This window comes from Leptonychotes weddellii, chromosome 6 (assembly GCF_054177405.1).
Source record: "Leptonychotes weddellii isolate Sample4059 chromosome 6, ASM5417740v2, whole genome shotgun sequence".
Lineage (NCBI taxonomy): Eukaryota > Metazoa > Chordata > Mammalia > Carnivora > Phocidae > Leptonychotes > Leptonychotes weddellii.
Window position 1 is genome coordinate 40,961,387 of NC_138374.1, and position 18,082 is coordinate 40,979,468.

Genomic DNA, 18,082 nt, shown 5'->3' on the forward strand with positions numbered 1-18,082 from the left:
CAGTAAGTACAAGTAACCTCTAATGGATTTTACCGTTCTTTTGACCCAGGCCATTGTTATTTCTAGCATGCAGTCTGATAGCAAATTAAGTCTGTATTTAATGTTGGCATTTTCCTGATTTTTGGTAAAAGATGCTTTCCTCAGCTTTCCCAAATGAAAATTGGTCAGTGCAGCTCACATATAAGACACTTTGGTAATTTAAAGGAACCCAGAGAAATCAAAGCATGGTTTAGCAATGAATCATTTTGAGTGTAAATTGAATTTGTCTGTTGGAACAGATAATCTGAACTTACCATCACATCCCATGAATGTTATATGGAGAAAACAAATGTCACAGGAACATGTGAGCATATCTGTGCTCCAGAATATTGCTCTCCCTAGAAATTCTGGGCACTCTTCAAACAGTCTTAAAAGATAAACCATGTTTGCCCTGGGTAAACAGGCTTCTCACCTGCTCTCTCTGTTACATTGGACTCAGTAACCTGACAAAAGACAGCTGAAGATTACAATTTTCCATTTGCCCAAAATCTAAAAGTATGAACTCTGTGGATACCAGTGACACAATGATTAACCCTCAGTTCTATAATGCCATAGCTTGATGTCTGTGATTCATTGTTGGAGGGCCTGGCAACACGCTAATGGCCTTCGTTCCATCTGGAATATGTCAGCTCACTTTTTGAAGACAGAAAGAAAAAGCAAAAATAGTTTCTGGACACTATCTTGCCAGGAAGCTGATAGAGTCACCACTGAAACTATAAGTTTTCATATACATCTCCTATACTATACTCTAATTCCCAGGGCATACTGATCCCAAATCACAGATAAATTTCTCTAAATTCCCAAAATGAAACATGGTGTTTGGACTGACACACTTAAATGGTTTAACAATATATTAAACTGCATCTCTGAAGAACAACTTCTCCCTGTTGAGGCATACTAGCCTCTGCATAATAGGCATAGTCTAGCACACACCTAGTATTATGGGAATTAGTATCCTGAAACACCTTTGTTGCATTTACTTTTATTCCAGTTTTTCCTGTGAACAAAATGGCCATTTACCCTAGTATAATTGCTTTTGCCCTTTCAGCAAGACTCAGTCATGTCTTTCCCTCCCTCCCTCTTCCCCCAATTTCTTCCCCTCAGTTAAGCATCGTGGCCAGGTAACAGCCTTTGCAGCCTGACTATGCCCCATTTCCCCTGTGCATCAGTGGCCCACATCACATCAAGTCTAAGGACTTGGACTCTGTGCTTCAGGTCACTTTTAAGTCAATTAAAAACTCCAATTGGATGACCCCCAGTCACATTTAAAAATCTGTTTGCCTGACATTTCAGGCTTTTTGATCACCTGATAGTTTTTTCATAGTTTTGATACATCTTTGTTGGTTTTTTATAGTCTGGTTGCTAATCTAGAATTTCAAAATATTTTGATATAGAAAATAGATTGTCAGTAATATTTATACCACGTTCATCATTTCTGTGATCATCAACAGCAAGAGTGTTAACATTAATTGAATACTTACTAAATAAAAGACAATGGACTCAACATGCAACACACATTTTCTCCTTCCCCACAAAATAGGGCACACTGAATTATCCAAACTCAGAATTCAAAAACTGTTGAATGAATGAATGAATGAATGGTACTCATTATTGGGATGCTTAAAAATTAAGCCAAGTCAATGGTAGTGATAAGTATACTTCTTTTTCCTGCCTATAGATAAAAATAATTAGGTTGATAATAATTTATCTGGGGCTCACTCACTTGTTGAAACCAAAAATTAAAAAAAAAAAAAAAATCCTGACCAAATGGAAGATTCCCCTCCCCACCCTGTGGGAAGTAAAGATACAGAAGCCCAGAGTACTACTAGAAACATTTTACTAGTGTTAACTTGGTTTTCAAATAAGTGGTAAATATAGATTTTTAGTTTTCAGTAATGGGCTATAGGACACAAATATTCAGTGTAGGGGGTGATAGGGGCAGGGGAATCATATCTAAGGACTAGAAAGTTAGAAAACTGGCTCAAATGTTGAAAGGGAAACAGAGAACAAAAGGCAAGAACCTCAAGGAAGGCACTGAAGTCAAAGGTTAAATCCAAACATGGATATAAGAAATCTATGTCAAGCCTTCTCTCTGGGGCCAAGAAGTGTGCGCAAGGCTTAGCACCTCTGTCCTAGGTGTCAGCCCCTGCATGGAGCCAGGACTATGACAAGAGATAAAGTAAAAGGAGCTCATAGAAACTAGTTTTCTAGTAGTTGAACTGTTGCGAGGGAAAGACATACTTGCACTCTAAGGAGGAATCTTGATGCAGCCAGTGGAAACAGCCTGTGTTTCTCTTTCCCCTTAGCTCACAGTCCTGCATAAAGACAGTGCCTGCTACAATATCTCATTTGGCTTCTGGGAGTAGAAGGACCCCCAGAGACAATTAGTCATCACTGTCTGGTGCATGAATCTTCCACTAGTACTGTCAGTAAGGGCTTCTGTCCTTGGCTTAAATTTCTCAAAATGATGTCTCCTACATGGCACTCCAGTTATTACATTAGACCAACACCTCCTTACCTCCCTTACTTTCTAGACAACAGAACTCTTCTAAAGAAGTACAACACCCATAACTAAGTCCCGGTGTCTTTTGTTAGAACGTTGATGCTGATTAACACTGTTATTAGCATTAACCTATTCCATGGCATACAGTAAGTACTCAAACAATGATCGACAGACTGCCCAATGATATGTTTTCTGCATGCTCATCTTCTCTTTGCTTAATTCCACAATCAGAATGATGACTGACCTCCAATTATCCCCAAGTCTTTGGGGACCCCCCCAGTCACTTGCATAGTGCCTTTGTCACCTGTCCTCTGTCTTCTAGCTGATCTCAGCCCAGCTAGTCCTTCCATCTGTCTTGAGGGGACTGAGTAAGGATGCAGGGATGAGAAATGTGACTAGAAATGAAATTGGTACCAGATTACAAAAGAGCTTGAGTTCCACATTACAAACTTGGCCACATCTCTGTAGGCCAGTGACTCTCCGTTTGCACGTGGTGGGCTGGAGATGTACCGAGAAGTCTTCATATCTGTGCTTAGAGTTGCTAATAAATCTGAGTTTTTGTTGCTGCTACAAGTGATGCTAGCTGCTATCATAAAAAAAAAAAAGACTTTATTTTAATCATTACTGTATTGTAGTTTCTACTGACTTAGATCATTTAAAACTTTTAATTCCTTCCATAGCGCTGAGAACAAAAAGAAGTTGAGGACCAACTGCCCTCAAAGAAGGTAGAGCCAGGACAGAAGCACAGCACTGAATGGTAGACCACTCACACTATTTTGTAGGTAAACGAACCCCCTAAACATAGTGAGGTTGTGCTCTACACCATCATCTGCAGTTGGGACACAATGAAGTCAGAGAAGGCAAGTAAGTCATTGCAAGAGCCCACTTCAGAGATGCAGAAGGAGCTAGAGCAGAGATGGATGCTTTTGGAGGGTCGAATCTAAGAGAGTAAGAGAAAAGAAGCACCATTTTCCAGGTTATAGAACTTAGAGAAGGCATAGATTTCAGCACTAAGCAGGTGACTTTGGACCTCGTCCTCCTGAGATGCCAGTGAGACACTGGAAAAGGCAGCTGGCTGGTCATACGCAGATCAGGTCACGAATACGGGGGCATGTTAGGAATGCAGGCGCATTTATTCTCACTTTATAAGTCACTGCAGCCATCGAGTAGAGTGAACTGAAAGAGTGGCCAAGAGACAGCCACTCTTTCCACCAAAATCTCTCCTTTCTACAGCAGTGACAGAGAGAAGCCCCTGAAGCAGAGCAGGAAGAAGCAGCTGGAGGAGGATTAGGACTATTATCTACTCTGTGGCCAGAGAAGGAGAGAGTTCCAGAAAATAAACAGTGTTACATGAAACAGAACAAAAATAAAGACCAATACAAATGTTTATTTTCTTTTTGTAATATTTTTTTTTCCTTTTTTAAAAAGAGCTTAATTTTTCTAATCACCTCAATTTGCAGTTTTCCTAATTCTGGGAGATGTTGTTCTTTCATAGCTTATTTATTTTAACTACTTAAAAATAGGTTATAGTTCTCTATGGTTTTGGACGCGTCTTTCTGGCACAGTTTTATTGCCTGAATCATTCTGTGTTTATTTTCTCTTCTTAGTAACACCTCATAATAGTTTTGTATGGAAACTGACCCTGATCCATTTCTCATTCTCTTCTTCCTCCTCCTCTTCCTGCACCTTCTCTGGGGCCTCCCTTTACTTTTAGGAAGGCGGGTGGGTCAGAACAGTTTTTCCAGCAGTATGGCTCTAGAGCTCCCTCTCCTGTCATTTTTGCAAAGTAATAACAACAACAAAAAATATGACCTCACATTTACTGCATCTGTTCCTTTTCCTTATTTAAAAACAAAACAAAACAAAATGTTTTCTTTGCTTCTATTGTAGCTGTTCTGATAAATTTCGTCTTCTCCCAATAGTTTCTCATCAGCGTGGGTCTTTGCCCTGTAGGGAAGCTTCACTTGATAGTTCTGAGAGTCCATGGGGCCCTGACTGGTCCAGCACTTTCAAATCTCACTGCAGAGCCCTTGGCTTCACCCACAAAATGCCTAGGCTGCTATTCTGTGGTGGACCCAAAAGGCTTCCAGTAGGAGTCTGGCAATCTGGGGTTACTATGGGGCTTTGAAGATCTTATTTTAATATTAAGTTCATGAAGATTCTGCAGTGATCTCTGTAATTTGTGTTTGTTTTATTAACAGCATAATGTTTTCAATGTCTTATTGAGTATAACTGATACTTCAGGATGATGCATCATATCCCATGACCTCACATGAGCATGGAAGTACATATGTAACCCCATTTGACAAGTTCATAGGTCTGTCTTAGAAGTTTCATCATAGTTGCGGGGGACACCGCCAAATATCAATGGGTAGTATTATGTATCCTGCTTTTAAGAATATCCATAACTAAACATGAATTCTTTGGTAAAGGAAAAGATAGCAATGAGACTTCAGAGAGAAATGGAATTGAAGGAAAGAAGGAACTTCTTTTAGAATTAAGGAGAATGTAATATATTTATTTAACTATGAGGAAGAACTAAGAGAGGTGAAATAAAAAGGCAAGTATTGAATAAAGACTATAGTGCAAAAGAATAAAATCCAAAATAATTTTTAAAAAGCTTTTTATAAAAGGATTAGTTCTGAAACATACACACACACACACACACACAAATACCTCCTCCCCTGTGATACCGAATTATCATCAAACATTTGTTTGAAGATCTCCGGTAATGGGGAGCCAATTACTCCAGACGGACTAGCCTACAGAGAGGTCTTCGCTTTATTGATTGGAGCACTGTTCATTTCCTGCATTTTTGCACATGAAATTTACTCCCTCTTCCTCAGTGCCAGGCATGGAAAAGAAATTAATTTCTGTCTACATGAAGGTTTGCCTGGAGAAATGTGAGATTTTGGTGGAAAAAGAAGTAAAGATTAGTTCCCTTTTGTCTAGCACCAAAGACACATTCGAATGAGTAGCCACCATTCTGCATGTTAGACGGATGCATTAGAGGAAGAAAGTATGCAGGGATGTAAAGGTTGACAGAGGAAGGGAGTTATAGTGCAGATTTGATGCTAGCTGAGCTGATCCACTCTGGTAAAACTGGGTATTATTCTGGAAATGTGTTTGTTTGAGCCCAAGATTCATTTTGTGACAGCTGGAAGCTTAAGCTTGAGGGCAACTTAGTCGGTTCTACCCCAGAGCCCATTTGGTCTGCAGCCAAATTTAGCTCTTAGGAATATGGCAGTGCCTACAATTAATACTTTTTCTCCTGTTTATTAAGCATTGTATTCAGTCACAAAGCCTTAGCCTTTAGGGAGTAAACAGAGTAAACAAATGAGCAAGATTAGGCTTTTATTAAACCCAAAATTGCATGGTTCAGCTGAATAAGCACCAATTTATACTTACTAATGAGATAACATTTTAGGCCAAGGAATGCATTTTGGTTACACGGAAATTCTACCTCATCAGTTAACACCAACGTTTTGGGAAATACAGAGATTCCATGTCCCTCCAGAGTCTGGGGACGTTAGTTCTGTATTTTAAAACTAACACGGATCCCAAGGGATGATTTGTGGGAGAGAGTAGGAATTTAATCTTGGATTTAATAGTGGAATCTGATTTTTTTCCACACACAAAAAATTATGGCTAACATTTTGAGCAAGATGGCATATTGAATTTATTATATAAGGCATCTTCCTATACTCTTCTTATATGACAATGAGACACGAAAGTAAAAAACAGAAAATAAAAAAGACAGCTGGGCTAAAATCAAGAAAACACAAATATGCAGAGTAGAAACACAGCGTGATATTGACAGCTGAAGCCATACTCCAGGCAGTTTGGGGAACCGAGGCAAAAAGCAGTAGCTGAGAATTAAGCTACTGTCAGTGAAAGAAAGAGAGAAAATGTATACTGTATTATGACGAGAGTAAATTACTCATTAACTCTCCTAGGAGAAAAATCCACTTTTCTGTGTTATTAATGTTAGACTTCATCTTTGACTTACTCAAGCCAGTGCAATGTGGGCAAAAGTGATACGACTCTTTGTGGAAGAAGCTTTAGCAGCCAGTGACCAGTTTCTCCATGTTCCCTTGACCAAGAAAGAGAAAAATCCCATCTGCTTAGGTCTCAGAATGAAAGCAATAATGAAACACACCCACAGCACCCAGAGCAGACATCAGCATAAATGAGAAATGGAACTTTTTTTTAATGCCACAGAGATAGTGGGGTCATTAGTCACTGAAATATAACCTACTTTATTCTGATTAATGCCTGGAGCTGAGAAGGATAGAAAGTGATGGGGTGGGGAGGGTGTGTCACTGCACACTTCTCATAGTTCTAGTTTTTAGGTAGCTACAAGCCCAGCGAGAGGACAGGCAGAGACTCACAATGAGATACTGAAACAGATATATCCTGGCTCAGTGACCAATCTGTCATATCCCTAATACTGCCTTAGCATAGACATGTCCAATCACATTGTAACAATGTGTGTGTGTGTGCGTGTGTGTGTGTGTGTGTGTGTGTGTGTGTGGACTGCAGGCTAAGGTTTTTGTAGGCAGGAAAAAGTGAGCATAAACAGAAAGGAAAAGTGAAAATGAAACAAAATAATATCCTACTAAAAAATGAGCCAGCAAATCCAAATTCCAAAATTCATGATGAAATCTTGTGCTAAAATTATGACCATCACATCCAACACACAGGAGGGGAACTGACTCCAGAAGGAATGGCAATTTTTTGAGTTACAGAAGACTGTTTAAGGAGAAAAGCTTTTCTTTTAAGTTCAGTTTTCAAAAAACAAGGAACTGTAAAGCAAAAACAAAGAGAAATAAAAACTGATTTTACAGGTAGATTTTAGAAAGAACAAATCAAATATACAGAGAATGGAAAAAAGTCATTATTTTAAAAAACTAGTCACAGTATAAGAAAGGGTAGTATGTTAGAAGATAATATTTAAAATTTCACTCAGATTGAAATTGCAAGACCAATACCCTCCCAAAATAACATATAAGAGAGATGAATAGATTAAAGGCTTCAAGATGCAGCAAAAGAAATTCTAGAAGTTTGGAAAAAAAGGAATGACAGAGAAGCAATATTTTTTTGTTTGTTAAATCAATTAGCAGCAATTGTTTAACTTTGCTGTTGCTTGAGGCAGTAACACAAGTTGGGGCAAATAAGAAGCTGGGCAAAAACTTAAAAAGAAAATGTGGAGAAGAAGATATCCATCATGAGTTTGAAAATTTCCAGCATATTCTTGGGGGTCTAGAATGCTGTGCATATGTGTAGAGCTGGACACAAATAAAAGATCTGAGAAGGCTCTGTTCATCTCTGGCTGATACTGAGTCTTTGCAAAAGCAAGAAGTGAAGGTAATTTCAGGGTTTCAAAGTGCATTGAAGAGGCATTGAAGTCTCGCTTCAACATATACATGAGTCTTTGGCAAAGGAAGAGAGATTTTTGATTTAAGATGTTTAAGGAAATCTTTGTAAAAACTAGCTGATTATTGGAGCACCTGGGTAGCATAGTCAGTTAAGTGTCCAACTCTTGGTTTTAGCTCAGGTCTGATCTCAGGGTCATGAGATACAGACCCATATCGGGCTCTGTGCTGGGAGGTGAGTGGGGGGGACCTTTGCGCTTGGCGGGGAGTCTGTTTAGGTTTCTCTCTCCCCCTTTCTTTACTCCTCCCCCCTGTGCTCTCTCTCTCTCTCTCTCACTGAAATAGATAGATAAATCTTAAAAGAAAAAAAATAGTTGATTATTAAGTTAATGGAGAAGAGACTTCAGTGACTGCACATGATAAAGACTACAAACTTTAAAGAAATACTGCACAATAAGTCAGTCACCATACAATACCATTAAGAAGTTACCCCCCAAAGTTTGTCTGCCTATCTATCTATATGTTAAATTTTATTTTCTTTCTTGTGATGAAAACATTCAAGATCCACTCTCCTGGCAACCTTCAAATACGTACTACAATACCATTTTACAGTGTATACAAGTGATGAGTCATTCTATTGAACACTTGAAACTAATATAATGTTGTATGCCAATCATACCTCAATTAAAAAAAAAAAACAAATAAAAAGAAAAAAAAATATTCCAGGTAAGTCACCAAATAAACAAAACATGGCAATGAGCAGCAGTAACAAAAAAAATTTGCAGGTGGGGCTGAACCTGATTTCCAGGGTTGCCACCTTATGTTATTTAAAATGCCCAGATTTCAACTAACAGTTATGGGAGATACACCCAAAAAGACTAGAAAGAATGGCTCATAAAAGAAAAAAAGCAAAACAGTAGCTAGAAAACTGAGTGAGCCCAGATGGGTTGTACTTAATAAAAAATATTTTAAGTCAGCAAGTATAAATATATTCAAGGAACTACAGGAATCTCTATCAAAATAATTAAATGGAGTCTGATAACAATGTCTCACAAAATAGAGATTACAAATAGTGGTGTAGAAATTACAAAAAGAATAAAGTAGAAGATATGTCACTGAAATGTGCAACAATTGAAATGATAAACTCACTGGAGGACCTCAACAAGAGATTTCAGTAGGCAGCAGGAAAAAGCAGGGAACTTGAAGAGAGTTCAGTTGAGATTGTCTAGTTTGAAGAACAGAAACAAAAAAGAATGAATAAAAATAAACCAAGCCTCAGAAACCTTCAGAACACCGTAAATCCTACTGACATATGCATAACTGAAGCCCAGAAGAAGAGGGAGAAAATGAAGCAAAAAGAATATTTGAAGAAATAACAACTGAAAAACTCACCAAATTTGTGGAATACATTAATTTACATATGAAAGAAGCTCAATGAACCCCAAGTAAGAAAAACTTAAAGAAATTCTAATATCTCATCCAGGAAGCTTTACATATAACTGCAATTTTCTTTTGTCTTAAGTAATTCTTCTGAAATAAATATTGTAAAATATTATTTTATATTATTTGATACATCTGATAAATTTAGGTGGTGGCTAAAGATGCATGCTTTCAGTGATTAACATATATACTTAAAGTTGTTGCCTCAAACTGAAACCTTAATATATATTATTTTCTCCTTTCTCTTTTCAAATGACAGATATTTTATTCTCCTTGAGTATAACAGCATCAAGGAAGCTCTGGTAATTTCTTACCTTTATATAATTCTAGGTGTTGACAGTAAAAATGCAAGATCAACCAAAAACTCCTCTTAGTGAATAATTTCGTTTCTCTTACTCTCAAACAAGGAAGCAACAATAAGAATGCTAGATTCTTTAACTTCAACCAAAATGAAAACAACAACAAACATAAAATGTATGAAGTATGATTGCTATTGTTAAGAGAAACTTTCTAAGCTCCTTTTATAGGAAATATCCTTAAAATTCTTAAGGAATTTTCAACGCTATTTCTTTAGCTATATGATTTAATCTGTGGTTGTATGGCATAAGAATAACGCCTTTTCCTGAAGTCTAGGTTTGTTGTGCCTGGAGTACCCAAGTGGTTCTCCCAGCATTTTGGCCTATACAAGTTGGGAACAGAATTCAAAACAGCCAGTGATGTGGAATGGTCTTGACATTTGTACTTGAGTTTTGACATTCAGATACACTGATACTCGTTCTTCATTCCTACACATTGAAGAAAGACTGGTAACAAACAAGACCAGGCAATGCCATGTGATCTCTGGGGAGCTGCAAAATGCCAATTTCTAAGGCTTGCAGAAGCAGTTGCAGCTGGTATTTGAAGCTACAGATGGCTAAAGTCTATGGTGACAAAGGAACCTGTTCAGTCTCACTTTAGAAGAAACTAAAAGCAAAACCAAACAAACAGATGTATATCCAATATATTTACCTGTCCCCATAAAGTAACTGCCCTCCTGTTACTACTAAGTGCCAGAAAATCCCTACTCCTTTTTCAAGGTGCAGCTCCTACATAGACTACTCCTAGTTTACCTAGACATTATAATTGCTCTCTTCTTTATGAGCTTATAGCATGATATACTCACCTATGGTCCTTTAAAATGGATTACTCAAGAAGCATTTTGTTAGGTAGTGAGGATGAAGTTGTGAATGAGACACAATTTTGCCCTTACAAGCAAGTGAAGGTTATAACTAAGGTAATTGGCCACTGCAGTGGGGTGTAATGAATGCTGTGCTGAAAGAAGTCAAGGAAGGTGTAAAATCACTATGGCGTCACCTAGTTCTGAGGGTGAGGGAGAGCTGCAGACTGAGACCTGAAATGAGAGCAGAAGACTAAGAAGTAAATATACAAAATGGGATGTATGTATGTAGGAGAGATGGCTAGAGGAGTTTGGGTGTTTCAAGCGAAGGCAGAAGCATGGCCATCGCTCCGAAGATGGGAAAGGTATGGCATATCAAAAAATTCAAGGACAATTCTGAAAGGCTTGTTTAGAGAACAAGAAGATACACCAGCAGAGTTGGAGTTAACAAAGCAAGTGTGGGATAGAGAGGAGGACAGTATTTGAAAACTACTGAAACGGTATTTGCAGGGGTTTTTGTTTATTTCTTTATTTTAATGTGTTTGTCCCAGTGCATCCATTCCTCCTATCTTGAAATAACAGAAATATTTTTCTTTTCCTATATTACATGTACTTCAGGAAAGATTGACTAACCCAGCCCTCAGGAAAGAGGAGTAAGAGGAAGCCTTATGTGACCCCATCATACAATCAGAGTTGATACTTGGAAGAACTTACCTAATCAGAATGAAATCCTGGACTTGTAGATTTTTTCCTTGGTGTTTGTGTGTGTTTGGTGGGGTGGTGGGAGAGGATGTAAGGATATTGTCCTTGTTTTGGGGGCATGAACCTGAGTATGACAGCCCAAGAAAACTGGCAGCCATCTTATAAATACTATGAGAGAGCCAATCAGAAGAAGAAAAGCCAAGGAATTGGTTCTGGTCGTTGTGTGGTTTGAACTTGGAATGCAGCCTTCCCTGAAGGCTCTGAACTATAAGCCAAAATACAGGTTTAATTGATTATTTGTTGAATTTTGTTTTCTGTTACATGCAGCACAGAGTCCTAATTGCTAAGGTCTGATTAGGGGCATTGATTTTATCTTACAGCAATGGGAATTCACTGAAAAAAATTTTCAGTGAAGAGTAACAAGAATGTGTGCTTTAGAAAGACAGCCTTAACTACTTGGGTGGACAAGATGGCATAGACTCATTATTCTTTATTTCTCCCTTTTAAGTACAACTATAAACCCTGAAAATAACAACACAGGAAACCAGCAGGTGGAAAGAGGAAGGCAGACTGGCTAGGGACCACAGGACTAGATGAACAACACTCTGCTCCAATATCTTCAAATTCCCACTCCACTCCCCACAGCAAGCAGCAGATCAAGACCTGGCATCTCCTGAATCCCAAACAGTAAGAGAAAGCAGCCCAAGAAGGCCCCTTCCTTCCCTGATTGAATTGGAATCCTGCACACACAAGCCAAGGGGAGTCCTCTCTGCCCCTGGGGGCTGGAGTCCTTTTCCCCCTCCCTCCCCTTCAGAGACACTGGGCAGCCAGCCCAGGTGGCCCAGAAGCTCAGTCAGGGATTCAACAAGAGCCCATAGACAACCAGAGGTCAGAGAAAAATGCTCTCCCAAGGCCTAGAGAGCAGGAAAGTCCAGCCTGGGGAAGTACTTTCTGCTTCACATATGGCACCGGCAGGGATCAGCAAAAGACCCAGTGCTAGCAGGCAAACAAAGCAGATGAAAAATAGCATCTCAAAGGCTCTGAAAATTAAGTTGCCATTAGAGTTGTAGCTCAAAAAAGTAGGTCAGTATCTGCATGCTAAAGGTTGCTTGCTAAAATAAAAGATTGTACTAGGATCTAGAGTTTCCCAGCATAATAGCCAAAATGTCCAGGTTATAATAAACAAAACAAAACAAAACAAAAAAACACTTGTCATACCAAGAACTAGGGAAACCACAGCTTTAATGAAAAAAAAAAAAAAAAAGACACAACACAGATGACACAGATGTTAGAATTATTTGACAAATATTATAAAGTAGTCATCATAAAATTGCTTCATTGTGCAACTACAAATATCCTTGAAGCCAATTATAGAATAATCTCACTAAAAATAGAAAATATAACAAAATTAAAGTTACAGAACTAAAAAATGCCAATAACCAAAATTTAAAAAGGCACTGGAGGACTTAATAGCAGAACGAACACTATATAAGAAAGAATCAGTAAATCTGAAGATAGGGTAGAAGGACCTCTTTGTCTATAGAATAGAGAGAGCAGCAAGACCAGCAGGGTTGTTTGGAGGATAGTGGTCCAAAAGGAAGTAGTGGCAATGAGGAAAGAAATAGATTTTTGATTTAGTTTGGATGGAGTATAAATAAAACTTAGTGGTTTACCTGGACATGGTGTAAGAAAAAAGGAGAAACTGAAGGTGAATCCCAATAAAGTGAATGTTGATGTAAATGCCAGAGGAAGTAGAATAGATTTGGGAAGGGAAAAATAAATCATGAGTACAGATTTGGATATTCTTTATTTGAGGAGTTACTGAGCAAGACAATTTGATATCTCAGCCCCTTATGTTATAATACAGTAATCAACTGATCTCTTCATGGAATCAAGAGAACCTAGCTCAGCACCTAGCACTAGGGAGGCATTAGCAAATTTTGTGAGTGATGGAATGAATGAGCAAATAAGTTGACCTCCTGTAAGTTCTAAGAATATTTCTCCCCAGCAGGGACCATCTTAGAGAGACAAGTTCACATAATCGCCACACCTCGAAAGATCACCTAGATTGTTGGGATATCAAGAGTCCACAGGTAAATAAGCCTGCCAGGCAAATATGGGATGACTTTACATATCCCAGAATGGAACCTAAGCTCAGCAATTGTAGATCTATCATTTAAATCCAGACACCACAGGCTATAGAATAAAATACTGACCTTTTTTTGTCTTTTTATTTTTTAACATTGGAAAACACTTTAACACTTGAAAGGATCCTTCATATAGGTGACTAAATGAAGTCATCAAAGAAAAGTTCAGCAATTGCATACCATATTTTATCTCATATTGTTTCTATTTTCTTTAAAATGAACAACTTGCTTGAGAAGAAAAATAATGAAACTGTGAGAAAAGTGTACCAAATTCTAAAATGTTAATCCATCTGGGCACCCTTTGCTCTACCCTAATTCACTTCAGTTAGATATACTGAGACCCTTGCATGATCTTCCATTGCTATCCAGGAGCCAAGGATAAATCCTAGATCATCAGTTCTAGAATTTTTGCCCTAGAAATCAGCAGGATATTAGTCCTTCTACTACACCTAGCCCTCAAGGAGTCCAAGCCAATGTCTCACTTGGCACCTTTAGAGAGAAACCACTTATTTATTTTGCCCCCCATTTTCATAAATATCCCACTAGGGAGACCCAAACTCCATTTTCCCTAGAGCTCTCAAGTATTCTTTTTCTTCGCATGATACATGAGAGAGTCCTAATTTGTACTCTATCTAGCTCTAGAAGGACAAAGAGTTTTCTGCCAGACTTACTGCAAGACTGGTATTGATCTCAGCCTATATTGCTACTGTATCTACTCTGCCCTTCTGAAGTTAGGGCCTACCTTGGTATCCATTCTGACAATACTTATCTGCAATGTGTTCTGGCCAGCATATTGCAGAAAAGCCTGCCAGAACACATTCCTAGTGTTTTATTCTTTCTACCTCTGGTCTGAAGGCTTTTTAGTCTTCCCTTGGCACTTCCTCCTTCAAGAATGTCCCTCAGCTCATCTGGAAGGAGGACCTAAGCTACCTCCTAAAGGAGACATATTTTTACACAAACCATGGGTCCATTTGTATTGGTCATTTTAGACCATTATCATCTTAGGCATTTGGAGAAAAATGTGTTCCAGAAATAGAGCCTAGAGTAAAAATGTGATTTTGTCTACATTAAGGTTTTGAAAAGAGGGGTCATCACTGGAAATAGTGTTTGGTAGGCTATGCTCAGATTCTTGATACCTCTACCCATTTTTCTCAACTACTTGAGCAGAAAGAAAAAAAAAAAGAAGAAGCTTTGAGAGGCTTTTCTAAATTATTATAATCATTAAAATTTAAAACTTTCACATTTATAATTTAATGTAGTTAAAATACCATGCATATTCATGCTATTTGATATTCATATTTTAAAAGGATGTAAATAAAACAAATAAGAGTAATATGACTCATTTTTATTCTCTTCATTAAAGAACCAGAGTTCACGGTTGTTTTATATAGATTTACATCCTGTACTAGATGTAGAATATTTCATTTTTTTTAAATCTTTTTTCCCAATTTTTAAAAGACCTTAATATTGCTAAATTATAATCTTAGGACTAAAACCTTATAAAAATGAAGGCTGTGTCTGCATCATGTTACAAATTAGCTGGTTTATAATATCAAGCAAAGCAACTTGTTCATCAAAGGAATCTTACCATTCTCAAGTACCACATTATTTACATGTTTATGAGTACAGAAATGCTGAGTAACAAAAAAATGAGTTTATGACTAACAACAACAAAAAAAACATTACATTTAGTTATACACATACAATTTAGAGAGAATTATATCAATCCACACATAATAGAGGAGAAAAGACAGACTCAAGTTTTTTGACTTATGCTAATATTTTTTACATTCCAACTTTCCAGAGCTGGGACTTAAAAATTAGTCTTGTAATCTTAGTCTGCTGTTCTCTACCTCACTGTAAAGAATAAATATGTGTCAAAATCAATAATCTAACTCAGATATATTCTAAGTAAGTATTACAGTGGTAAGAACTGTGTTACTCAAATTATATTTAAGGAAAAAGATATTCCAGAATATCCTTCAATATTGCAATAATTTTTGTAGCTTTCCCAAATTCTGAAAATTATATAAAATTATTTTAAAATTGACTGCTGCTATAGTTTGAACACTGTTCTCCCAAAACTCATGTTGAAATCATAATGCCCAATGTGATGGAATTAGGTGAGGTCTTTGGGAGTTGCTTAAATCATGAGGCTGGAGTCCTCATGAATGGAATTAGAGCTTTTATATAAAAGAGACTCCACAGAGTTCCATAGCCTGTTCACCATGTGAGGATACAACGAGAAGTCTACAACCAGGAAGATGGCCCTCATGCAACTGTGCTGGCTTCCTGATCTTGGACTTCCAGCCTCCAGAACTGTGAGAAATAAATTTCTGTGGTTTATAAGCTACCCAGTCTGTGGTATTTTGTTACCCCAGCCCAAATAGACTAAGACAACAGTCACAGTTCAATGCAGAATTCATTAGAAGGCACATCTGAAATTTCAGTCAAATGATTAAGCTATTTTGAAAGTATATTTTCTCAAGTTATCAGCCAATATTGGTAGGAAGTATGGAAACAAGGATTTCGAACATGTAAGTAGGTTCAATTTCTGCAGTAATGTTTGAGGTATTCTAGGGTGAGAGCACAAAAAAAGAAGCCATATGCAAATTATGTAAAATCATAGTGCATTATACATCAAAATTAGAATTAGCTCAAAAAAACAAAAAAACTTCACAATGCTTGTTAATGATAATCATATCTCATAGATTATTTATTTCTATTTTCTCTATGTGTTAAAATGTTCTGAATAATCTAGATATAATTTGGAGGATTTCATCTTTAGTCCTTAAAAACTGACAAAAGTGATGTCAAATTTGATTGTGAGAATGTCATTTTTGTTAGCAGTATCTTTTCAAGGTATAGATCTTAAATACATATAAGAATAACAGTTATATGCATGTTTCATTTTGTTCCATGGTCAAATTGCTTGAGAGTTAAGTTTAAATTTGGGAATGAACTTGAACTTCAGCCATGTAAGTACTGAACAGCCAGAGCTATTTCCAATCTTGCAACATGGATTTTCTGTCAAACACTTTTGTCTTTACATGGTTTAAGAATCTGAAAAATCTGTTTTAATCAGATGAAATAGACTGAAATTCCATTTAAAATGAAGTGTTTTACATTATTAAAAGTCAATGACGTTAATTATCACTGGAAGAATAATTTTTAATGAATATATTGTGTGCATAAATTCAGAGAATAATGCTAGGCATTGTGGGTGAAAAAGGAATAACTGGATGCTTGAAGAGATGGGAATCTCTACAATTAGTTGGTACCAGGTGGGCTGTTAACTTGGAATTTTAAATCTCTGAGATAATTTCTGCTTAAAGATGGGGGGTTTGACCACATGCATATATTTTCTTTCCTTCCTGGGACTCAAGAAGTAACAAAAATCAGCAGGTCATAAATCTACAACAAATAAGAGATTGGTAAAGAACTGTCAGGGTGCAAGAAATTTCAACAAATTCTGGAAGGCAGCAAGTTGGAGGGAATGCAGTAATTATTGCCCTGGGATAGAGGAAGTGGCAACGTGGGACACAAGTGACAAGTGAGACAGCACTCCCAGTGAAGCCCCACAAGGAGGTGGGACTGAGAAAGAGCCTAGCCCAGGAGAGTGTGAGGAAGCCATGTGGCTTAACACGTAAGAGGGAGGGGCGAACACCATGCATGGAACTGGAAATATTCCCTACCCGTCCCCCTATTCTTATCTCAGATGAGTCAGCAACCAGGCCCCTAGCCCTTAGACAGAGACTGGAAGGCAATTGGACAGTGTAATTGTGACTCCAATGACATTCTGACATTTGGGGGCCCCCAGAATGATACTCCAAACGAGGCATCCATTAAAATGAAGACCCTTAGTGGACTAGCACAACATACTTATACAGAGCTCCAAAAGAGTTTCTCATGCCTTCCTCTCAAACATAAACATGAGGCTCCAGGAGACAGAGAGATGATTCACAGAGATCAAAGAGATGATTCATAGAAAATAAAAAAACACCAAATTGTCAACAGTAATGTCCTTAGAGAGAGTCAAAAAAGTATCTTACTCATTCAATCTGGTAAAATTCCTGGGACAAGGAATAATCAGTGAACCTGAAAGAGCTTTTGAAAATTAAAATATTGTGTTTAAAATAAAAAGAATTAGAGGGGGGGCGGAGCAAGATGGCAGAGGAGTAGGAGACCTGGATTTTGTCTCCTCTCAGGAATTCAGCTGGATAGGGATCAAACCACTTTGAACACCTACAAACTCAACAGGAGATTGAAGAAAAGAAAAGCAACAACTCTCTCATCAGAAAAGCGACCACTTTCTGGAAAGTAGGACAGGCGGAGAAGTGAATCCGAGGCGATATTCAGGAGGATAGACGGCGGGGGAGGGGCCTCTGTCGGCCGCTTCTGGCAAGTGATAGAACCACGGAGCACAAAATCGGAACTTTTAAAAGTCTGCTCCACCGAGGGACGTCACTCTGGTGGCTAAGCGGGGGATGGAACCCTCCGGGACAGTGTGGTCTCAGGACCCTCGGGGTCACAGAAACACCGGGGGTGCCTGAGTGTGGCAGAGCTCCCAGGTAACGGAGCAGGGAAGCCGGCTGCAGAGGCGGAGCCCAGGCGCGGGCTCTCAGCTCGGGGTTGCCATAAACCGTGATCCGCGGCACAGTCGGGCCACTGCTCCTCCAGCAGGGACCCAACAAGCGGCAGATCCGGGGAGACTCACCTT

General features: G+C 38.2%; 1 protein-coding gene across 3 annotated transcripts in view; it reads right to left on the reverse strand.

Annotated features, from left to right (window-relative positions):
• NRG3 (neuregulin 3) overlaps window positions 1–18,082 on the reverse strand; it is a 923,883-nt gene that overhangs the window by 163,020 nt on the left and 742,781 nt on the right. For all 3 annotated transcript variants that reach the window (XM_081823990.1, XM_081823988.1, XM_081823989.1), the window contains exon 4: window positions 11,340–11,362. In XM_081823990.1, coding sequence (XP_081680116.1) covers window positions 11,340–11,362 — 23 coding nt within the window. The remainder of the gene's footprint in view (window positions 1–11,339; window positions 11,363–18,082) is intronic.